Source organism: Danio aesculapii, chromosome 10, assembly GCF_903798145.1.
Source record: "Danio aesculapii chromosome 10, fDanAes4.1, whole genome shotgun sequence".
Classification (NCBI taxonomy): Eukaryota; Metazoa; Chordata; class Actinopteri; order Cypriniformes; family Danionidae; genus Danio; species Danio aesculapii.
Window position 1 is genome coordinate 44920257 of NC_079444.1, and position 11020 is coordinate 44931276.

The following is an 11020-nucleotide window of genomic DNA, read 5'->3' on the forward strand; positions in this document are numbered from 1 at the left end:
GACCATGATGACGACGAGGTTCGAGTCTGGGGAAGAGCGGTTCCAGAAATCAGACAAAAATAAAATAAAATGAGCGAGTGAATAACTGGGTGAGAATGTGGCGAAATCCGAAAACGTGGTCAAAATCAGACGAGGGCTTTTCTGGACGGCTTTTGTAAATCGTTGGTTGGTTTAAGGGAAGTAAGTGGGTGGGCGGGTCAATCGATAAAACTGGTTGGGTTTAGGGATGGAGGAGGGTGGGTCTGTTGATTGATTGGCTGGCCAGTCAGTCATCCAGTAATTCAGCCAGTCAGACAGCGGCCTCTGGTGGGTTTACGAGAGAACAGCGTGGGGCGCGAAATTTGAGATGCGATAAATCGCACACAGCGCCCTCTTGTGGATTCGTGAAAACAAAAACTGCAGAAATACGCACCTCCCGGGACATACTTCGCAGTCTCCAGAAACATCCGCGCGACTACGTTTTCAGAATGAGCCTGAGTTGGCTTTTATTGGAAACTGAGTTCTTATTAATTTTGCTGTAAAAATACATTTAAAAGGGAATTAAAATTGTATTTTCAACAGGAAACTAATTTCTAGTGAACGTTATAGTTATTTAAACTTTAAAATATTATTGAAGTCGACCGCTGGAGAGCCACATATTTTTAGTCAAAGAGCCATAGGTTCCCTACCCCTGTTTTAGATGGTTGTCAAGCCTTTTCTGGATAGTTACTAGGGTTTTTAGGTGGTTGCCAATCCAATTCTCCATGGTAACTAGGGTGTTTAAGTACTTGCAGCGGCATTTCTATGTGGTGCTTGGAGATTTTAGACCAGGGATTCTCCAATGTCTTAATAAAAAATAAAAATTTAGACCTTTTAATGAAGGTCAAAGGTCCAGAACAATTGATATTACATAACTTGTTTTTAATAAACATCCATAACACATCACAAGTCAACACTGTTATTTTTCTTTAAATAAAGTGGCATTTGCATTCAAAACACATTAAATACAACGTGAATGTGGCAAAACCACTAATATAATATAAGTGCATTCTTGTACAAAACACAACAAGATGTAGGCCAATAGTATCTGGCTGCAGCCATGATGATGCAAGCTGAGACTGCATATCTCAGAGATGCAAGGTGCGTCCCAAATCGCATACTTATGCACTATTCTATGTCATTTTGTAGTATAAATAGTCTCAGTAGTGCGTTCACACTGAAAACTCTATAAAGAAAATAAGTGCACTTTAATTACCCGATGATGCACTCATTCAGCTGGAATAATGAAGTGTGTAGTGATGGACGCTTCACGCACACAACGACCGCAGCTTTACTCATGTAGCGGAAGGGGCGGAGCTATCGGGTGCACATGTTGGATAACTTTATTTATTTGAAATTCTCCTACAAGAGTGATTATAGCGCCTCCTGATGGTGAATGCAGTTATACTCATGGCGGGTATTATTTGATAGTTTGGTCAATTATTTCACTAATTTGGCAGCCGTCAAACATCATCAGGGAAACGGGTTGAATTTCTGCTTAGTATAAAAACATTAGTGCTCCATTTGGGACAACACTACATACATATACTATGCTGTTGAGTGCGTAAGTGCATGTGTGCATAGTGTATAGTGTGCCATTTGGGATGCAGCTGCAGTGTCAGACACAATGCACTCAATGGAGTGACGTCTCTGTGAGGGGTGGGGTTTGGTGTGGGCATTAAAAAGCATTGCATGCAGGTCTTCATCCAGACCCCTCACCAAAAAAAGAGAAATATGAAAGGTGTGTAATGAACACTAGTTTTGCGGTCCTTATATCTGTATTTTGTGGATACTGCTGTTTAAAATGTCCATGCTTCGCTTCAGAGTGGTGTTTCACATTTCCACTCTTTACAGCTCAAATTGTCTCATTAGAAATCAAGCAGAGCGGCTTTGTGCTGGCAAAATAAACGCATACTTCTCTGTGCATTCAACTGTGAACTGCTGATTCTCTTAATCAAGTTTTCCGTGACACCGACATCTTCATCCACTGAATTGATCGCTTTGTTGCGCTGCATTACAGGCCACTCGATCATGTGACGCCTCGTATGATCACTGGATGTCATGACTACAGAGTCACGCAGGAAAACATTGAATATTATGCCTTTGATTTGATTTTGGCCTGTATTTTAAAACACAAACATCTAAACTGTTGATTTACAAGCATTATGCATTTATCAATGAAGGAAATCCTCAGTTTGAATCCTTGCATGGTCTTACAATACGAAATGGACTCCGGACTTTGAGAGGACCTGTTTTAGATGTTGTCAAGCCATTTCTGTATGCTAACTACCCTACTGAGAAAAGACAGCTTAAACCAGCCTAGGCTGGTTGGCTGCTTTTAGCTGGTTGACCAGCATGGTTTTAGAGGGGTTTTGGCCATTTCCAGGCTGGTTTCCAGCCAAAACCAGCTACGTCCAGCTTAAACCAGGCTGGTCAAGCTGGTTTTAGCTGGATTTAGCTGGTCATTTTCCAGCCTGACCAGCAAAGACCAGGCTGGAAATGGCTGGAAACCAGCCTGGAAATTACCAAAACCCCTCTAAAACCAGTCTGGTCAACCAGCTAAGACCAGCCAACCAACCTAGGCTGGTTTAGCTGGAGTTTTCAGCAGGGTAGGGTTATTATGCTGTTGCCAATCCAATCCCTTATGGAAACTATGGTTATTAGGTTGTTGCCAGGGCATTTCTATGTGGTTGTTCAGATGTTTTAGGTGGTTGTCAAGCCGTGTCTGAGCAATAGTGATAGTATGGCTTTCTATAGCAGATCCGTGTGTGTGTGTGTGTGTGTGTGTGTGTGTGTGTGTGTGTGTGTGTGTGTGGTGTACAGTTGCACAGACGGGGCCTTTGCTAGCGTCTGTGACCTCAGTGTAGGTTTAGCCTGAACGGCCCGCGTCGGCCGGACGCTTCTGCCCTTCACTAATTGATCCCTCTTACATAAGAAAGAGATCCTGAGCTGAGCTAATCCCTCCCCCTTACTGCAGCACACACACATACATACACACACACTCTCGCACACATACACGATCACACACATACACACACGCACACTTTTTCACATGCACACACTACATATCCGCTCACAGACATACACACAGGCAGACAAACACAACACATACACACACATGGATGCTAACACACACATGAACGACCACACACATTCATGTACACACACTCACACAACCCTCACATCCTTTCACATGCCCTCTTATCTTCATCAAACCGCTCTGTCTCCAGTGTTGCGGTGTGTTATCATCCTGATACACAGCACTGCCTTCAGGATACAATGTTTGACCCATTGGGTCACAAGGTCCTCCAGAATGGTTGGGTTGTCCTTGGCAGTGACCCAGCGCCCATCTAGCACAAGTATTGGGTCAAGGGAATGCCATGATATTGAGCCCAAACCATCACTGATCCCCCCATGCTTCACTCTGGGCATCAGCAGTCTGGGTGGGACGCTTCTTTGGGGCTTCTCCACACCGTAACTCTCCCAGATGTGGGAAAGACAGTGAAGGTGGACTCGTCAGAGAACAACACATGTTTCACATTGTCCACAACACAATACTCTCACTGCTGCACCACTGAAATCTGTGTTTGTCATTGGCACGAGTGGGCACAGGTTTGACTCCAGCAGCTGGGCATGTATATTGACCCTGTGGAGCTCCAGACCAACACTTCTGCTGGAAACAGGAGAGTCGAGGAGCACATCTAATTCTGCAGTGAGTTGATCAGCTGTGGTTTGATGTGTATTTGGCTTCACTCTGCTCTTTCTGCTGGAATGTGCATTCAGTGAAGATTGGCCACCAGCTGCTTTAGCCGTTAAACCTCCAGCACTAGATTGGCCAGTGTTTCAGTGTATATATAGTGGTCAGTGGAGCAGCTGAAGCATGTCAGGACTAAGAGCGTCTCTCTGGTAAACCCTTCATCAGTAAATCAGGATCAGTAAATGACTGCTGGATCTGCTGTGTGTTCAGTGAGGGTCAGTCAGGACAAGGTGAACTACACAGCGCCAGTGTGACTGTGTTTATCACAGTGTGTTTATCACAGTGTGTATATCGCTGTGTGCATATCACAGTGGATTTAACGCAGTGTGTCTATCATAGTGTATATAAGCAGTGTGTACATCGCAGTGTGAATATCTCCGTGTGCATATCGCAGTGTGTATTATAGTGTGTATATCGCAGTGTGTACATTTCAGTGTTTATCGCAGTGTGTCTATCACAGTGTAAATAAGCAGTGTGTATATCGCAGTGTGCATATCACGGTGTATATCGCAGTGGGTTTATCGCAGTGGGTTTATCGCAGTGTGTATCATACTGTGTATATCGCAGTGTGTACATTTCAGTGTGTCTCGCACAGTGTAAATAAACAGTGTGTATATCGCAGTGTGCATATCACTGTGTATATCGCAGTGGATTTATAGCAGTGGGTTTATCGCAGTGTGTATCGTAGTGTGTATATCGCAGTGTGTACATTTCAGTGTATATCGCAGTGTGTCTATCACAGTGTAAATAAGCAGTGTGTATATCGCAGTGTGCATATCAATGTGTATATCGCAGTGTGTATCATAGTGTGTATATTGCAGTGTACATATTGCAGTGTGTATCGTAGTGTGTATATTGCAGTGTGTACGTTTCAGTGTATATCGCAGTGTGTCTATCACAGTGTAAATAAGCAGTGTGTATATCGCAGTGTGCATATCAATGTGTATATCGCAGTGGGTTTGTCGCAGTGGGTTTATCGCAGTGTGTATCATAGTGTGTATATCACAGTGTACATATTGCAGTGTGTATCGTAGTGTGTATATTGCAGTGTGTATATCGCAGTGTGTATATCGCAGTGTACATATTGCACTGTGTATATCGCAGTATGTACATTTCGGTGTATATCGCAGTGGGTTTATCACAGTGTGTATCGTAGTGTGTATATCGTAGTGTGTATATCGCAGTGTGTATATCGCACTGTGTATATCGCAGTGTGTATATCGCAGTGTGTATATCGCAGTGTACATATTGCAGTGTGTATCGTAGTGTGTATATTGCAGTGTGTACATTTCAGTGTATATCGCAGTGTGTCTATCACAGTGTAAATAAGCAGTGTGCATATCACTGTGTATATTGCAGTGGGTTTATCGCAGTGGGTTTATTGCAGTGTGTATCATACTGTGTATATCAGTGTGTATATCGCAGTGTACATATGGCAGTGTGTATCATAGTGTGTATATCGCAGTGTGTACAGTTCATTGTATATCGCAGTGTGTCTATCACAGTGTAAATAAGCAGTGTGCATATCACTGTGTATATCGCAGTGGGTTTATTGCAGTGGATTTATAGCAGTGGGTTTATCGCAGTGTGTATCGTAGTGTGTATATCGCAGTGTGTAAATAAGCAGTGTGCACATTGCAGTGTGTACATCGCAGTCTGTTTATCTCAGTGTGCATATCTCAGTGTGCATATCTCAGTGTGTATATCGCAGTGTAAATAAGCAGTGTGTATATCGCAGTGTGCATATCAGTGGGTTTATCGCAGTGTGTATATTGCAGTGTATATTGCAGTGTATATCGCAGTGTACATATTGCAGTGTGTATATCGCAGTATGTACATTTCAGTGGATATCGCAGTGTGCATATCACTGTGTATATCACAGTGGGTTTATCGCAGTGTGTATCATAGTGTGTATATCACAGTGTGAATTTCAGTGTATATCGCATTGTGTCTATCGCAATGTATTTAAGCAGTGTGCATATCGCAGCGTGCATATCGCAGTGTTTATCAGTGCTTTAATTGACCTGTAGCGCAGTCATACAGGAGCTGCATGTGTCAGTGTGTGTTATGTCACAGCAGACACACTCGGCAGAGTCCTATGTCTGTTTTGTGCGTGTGTGTGTGTGTGTGTATGTCTGTGTGCGTGTGCATCTCTGTCTGTTCATGTGCATGTCTGCATCCGTGTGTGTTTCTGTACGCATGTGTGCCTATCTGCATCTGTTTTTTACTTTTAATAATGGTAAAGCAGTTTAATATCATAATATTATTATTATTATTAGATTATAGCCTTAGCATTGCAGTGAGTGCAGTATTCGGTGCTGCTGAGCGTTTGTATTTAAATGTTTCTGTCGTGTTGTCTGCTGCAGACAGACAAATTGCTTGTCTGTCCTGCAGAGGGCGCATTTTCAGCTGCATACATTGATGCAGCCTTCATAACTGTAATGAATTGCACTGTTTTCTGCCATCTGGCAACCCAGGGGGATGTAGTATAATTCAGTAGTATCTGGATGGAGCCTTTAAGATGCAAGCTGAGACTGCATTTCTCAGAAATGCAGTGTCAGATAGAATGCATACAACGGAGCTAGTGATGTCACTGTAACGGGTAGGGTCAGGGGTGGGGTTAGGTGAGCCCATTAAAAAGCATTGCATGCAGCTCAGGTTCCATCTTCAGCAGGTCTGCATCCAGACCCCTCTCGTATAATTGGCTAAACCGGTAGTGGGCTGGTTATAGAGGGCAAAACAAAGACAGACATTTCAACACTGATCACACATACTCAAAGCAGAATATCGGACTTTAGCATTGTTTTTCAGGTAAACAAATATGTTCACTGAGCATTTTACTAAATATCTGCACACATATTATGGTATTTCTTATCACTTATATTTAATTATTTATACAATAAATACTACGACTTTATAACGTGTTATTTTACATATAGTTATTTAATTCCAGTACCGCAATACTGTTCGATTTCACAGAAAGCCAAAAAACAGGCTTTATTTCATTTGTTCTGTTGTATTCATCTTTGTTTATTATATGTTATGCAGTTATATTAAATAATAATAATCCTAATCAATCTAAAATGATCAGTTATTTCCAAATAGAGTTAAGTTGTCTTCATATTCAAAAAACAGAAATATTGCAATGTCAGTTTTCTCCAATATGCAATGCAGTACTTATCATTTATAGCATAATATAATATCATAACTCATTATATCACCAGTTCTGGCAGCTTTTCGACTGCGCTCTGATTTGCAGGAGTGTTGTTTGTGTTGTAGAAAGCAGATCTCAGAGCAGCTCCAGATCCAGTGTCGGATCCGTGTGTCATGCAATCCGAGCGCCGCAGATCCGCTTACGCTTTTCTGACAAACCCAGGAGAGGTCGACTCTCCATCAAGACCAAAAATACCATGTCTGCCACCGTTATCATAGCTTAGCGTTTTATATTAGCTTTTACTTTAATAGGATTTTTAAATGTGCGATAAATTTCAGTTTAGATTTAGTTTGTTTCATTAACAGTTGTTTTTAATTTTTATTTTATTTCTTAATGAATTTCTGTTTGTTTTTGTTTGTTTGGTTATTCGTGTGTGTGCGTGTTTTTGGTGTTTGTTTGGTTATGCTAGTTTGTGTTAGTTTGCTTGTTTGTGTTTGAGTGTGTGTGTTTGTTTATTTTTGTTTGTGTTTGTTAGTTTTTTGTTTGTTTTCATGTTTTGCTTGTTTTTTTTGGTTTTTGTTGTATGTTTGATTTTTTTTTTTGTTTGTTTTTGTTTGTGTTTGTTATCTTTTTGCTATATTTTTGTTTGTTTGTTTGTTTAATTTATGTATGTTTGTTTGGTTTTGCTCGAGTTTGTTAGTTTTTTGTTTGTTCATGTTTTGCTTGTTTTTTTGAGGTTTTGTTGTGTGTTTGTTTTTTTGTTAGTTTGTTTTTGTTTGTGTTTGTTACATCTTTTGCTTTTTTGTTTGTTTTATGTTTGTTTGCTTTTGCTTGTCTGTGTTTGTTTGTTTTAGTATTTTTTGCTTGTTTTCGTTTTTTGATTGTATGTTTTTTTGATAGTTTGTTTTTTGTATTAGTTGTTTTTGTTTGTTTGCTTTTTTGTTTTAGTTTTTACTTGCTGTTTTTTTTTTGGTTTGTTATATCTTTTATTTTTTGTTTTTTTTTTGGTTGGTTGTTTTTATTTGTGTTTGTTTGTTTTTGCTTGTTTGTGTTTGTTAGTTTTTTGTTTGTTTTTATTTATTTGCTTGTTTTTTGTTTGTTTGTGTGCTTGTTTTTTGTTTTTGTTAGTTTTGTTTTTGTTTGTGTTTGTTATCTTTTTGCTATATTTTTTGTTTGTTTGTTTGTCTTTTGTATGTTTGTTTGGTTTTGTTTGTGTTTGTTAGTTTTTTTGTTAGTTTTTGTTTGTGTTTGTTATCTTTTTGCTATATTTTTGTTTGTTTGTTTGTTTGTTTTTTATGTATGTTTGTTTGGTTTTGTTTGTGTTTTCTAGTTTTTTGTTTGTTTTCATGTTTTGCTTGTTTTTTTGAGGTTTTGTTGTTTTTTTGTTTGTTTTTGTTTGTGTTTGTTATATCTTTTTGCTATATTTTTGTTTGTTTTTTATGTATGTTTGTTTAGTTTTGCTTGTGTTTGTTAGTTTTTTGTTTGTTTTCATGTTTTGCTTGTTTTTTGGGTTTTGTTGTGTGTTTGTTTTTTGTTTGTTTTTGTTTGTGTTTGTTATATCTTTTGCTTTTTTGTTTGTTTATGTTTGTTTGCTTTTGCTTGTTTGTGTTTCTTTGTTTTAGTATTTTTGCTTCTTTTCGTTTTTTGATTGTTTGTTTTTTGTTTGTTTGCTTGTTTTTTGTTTGTGTGGCAGGCAAGCAGGAACAGTGTACATTAATGAACGTTGCTGCAAATGCACCAGAATTAGCCTAAAATCTATTCTTCATCCATTGTTTCTGGACAGATGGTAAAATTGTCGCCCTAAAAACAATACAAAAAATATATATTGGACAAAGCAAAGCAAGCGCACGTGTGTTTGTTTGTGTGTGTGTGTGTTTGACGCAAATGCAGCTCTGTCCTAAATGCAGTGGCCTTTTTAATAATAAATGCAACTGGTTGTTTTTCAGAGGAAACTGGTTAGGATTTCACAATAAGGCGCTGCGTTTGACTGTAAATGCTCTGTAAGTGTTTTTCAAAGGCTGCTGGTTTATTGAAGAGCGACACTTGTGCGGCGCAACAGCACAACAGCTTTCATCACCATTATTCCATCATAGTTTTTAATATATGATTGAGTTTTCATGTGATGCTGTAATATTGTCTTGATTAGGGGTTTTTAAACTGGCTCACGTTGAAATGTGTGGAGAAAAAGCATTAAAGATGTAATAAAGCTTTATTAATTTAATTATTTAAGTAATATTAATTAGATAAAATATAGAAATTAATATTTGTATTGATTTAAATAAACCCACAGTATAAGATAACCAGATAATCAAATTCTTATTTATTATTTAAGATTCGATTACTTATTACCACATTACAATATATGTTTCATAAAAATAAATATAAATATAGAAAATATAAAAACAAATAAGAATAAAATCAGCAACACATCACAGTAACACATTAAAATGAGAACATCTTTATATAATCATCTACTGTGTGTGTGAGTGACTGTGTTTATAGGGATGCATGTATAGGTATATGTGTGCGTGTAGATGGTGTATAGGTGTGTGTGTGTACTGTGCATTTGTGTATATAGGTGTGTATATGTGTACTATTGTGTATGTGCCTTCATCAGTGTGTGTTTGTGTTGTGTTTCCGCAGGGTCGTGTGGAGGTCGAGGCCGGTAATGAGAATATGCGGTTTGAGACGGGGCCTTTCTCTTATTATGGAGTGATGGCGCTGAGCGCACCGAGCCTGGGTGAGTGAACACACACCTATACAAACACACACACACACACCTATACACACATGATTATACACACACACACACAAATACACAAAGATACATACACACACACTTAAAAACACACTGCAATGCACATGTAAACACACACACTGGCATGCACCTCTACACACATACCTATACACACACACACACACGCACACACACACACACACACACACTCCAGTACACACCTGTACACGCAACCTATATGCATACACAATATCAAAACACATACATGAATACACAATACAATTACACACAAATACACAACACTTTATACAACACGCATACAATACTTTCACACACACACACACACACACACACACACACACACACACACACATACTCCAGTTCGCAGCTGTACACACATACCTATATGCATACACAATATCAAAACAAATACAATTACACACAAATACACAACACTTTATATGACACGCATACAATACTTTCACACACACACACACACATGCACATATACTCAATACCTTTTCATATACACACACACATAATACATTTACGCACACAAAAGCACAATATCTGTACACAGACACACACTTACACACACACACACACACACACACGCACACATATAATTTACTCGCACACACATACATCCACAATACCTTTACACACACACACACATACACAATTAAATCACACACATACATCCATAATACGTTTACACACACTCACACATATACATACATACATACATACATACATGCATACATACACAGTTTACAATACCTTTACACACACACACACACACACACACACACACATATATATATATATATAATTTACTCACACACAAACATACACAATACCTATACATAGACACATCCACAATACCTTTACACACACACAATACTTTCTCACACACACAGGTTACAGAAATGTCAGCTACCTCTATCTACACAGACCTGAATGCATTATGTGTGTGTAAACATGAATATAATATGGTCTGAGTAACTATGGATGAATCTCTGGGCTTGGTGTTGTTTTGGAGTCTGTGGAGCGGCTGGTGATAATGTGTCACTGTGCAGTCAGTGTGTGTGTGTGTGTGTGTGTGTGTGTGTTATGTAATGACTCTGCAGTGTCCGGGACAGGTTTGTCTGCAGGGATGATCTCTGTCTGCCTCTGTTCTTCACCTCCAGCTGTGCAAACGTCACGCTTATGTGCTTAGCGACTGTCTGACTGTGTGTTTTCAGCAAACGCTGCATTAGAGATGAAGCTGATGTGACGGATCCGGCCACGCTCACTCACACTCACGTCCTTCAAGAGACCGCTGCTGCATCCTTTTAGCCTCACAGGAGCTGTT

General features: G+C 39.1%; 1 protein-coding gene across 2 annotated transcripts in view; it reads left to right on the forward strand.

The window, feature by feature from the left end:
* Nucleotides 1-11020, forward strand: part of LOC130235883 (metal transporter CNNM4) — a 38405-nt gene that overhangs the window by 18069 nt on the left and 9316 nt on the right. For both annotated transcript variants that reach the window (XM_056466404.1, XM_056466405.1), the window contains exon 5: nucleotides 9573-9669. In XM_056466404.1, coding sequence (XP_056322379.1) covers nucleotides 9573-9669 — 97 coding nt within the window. The remainder of the gene's footprint in view (nucleotides 1-9572; nucleotides 9670-11020) is intronic.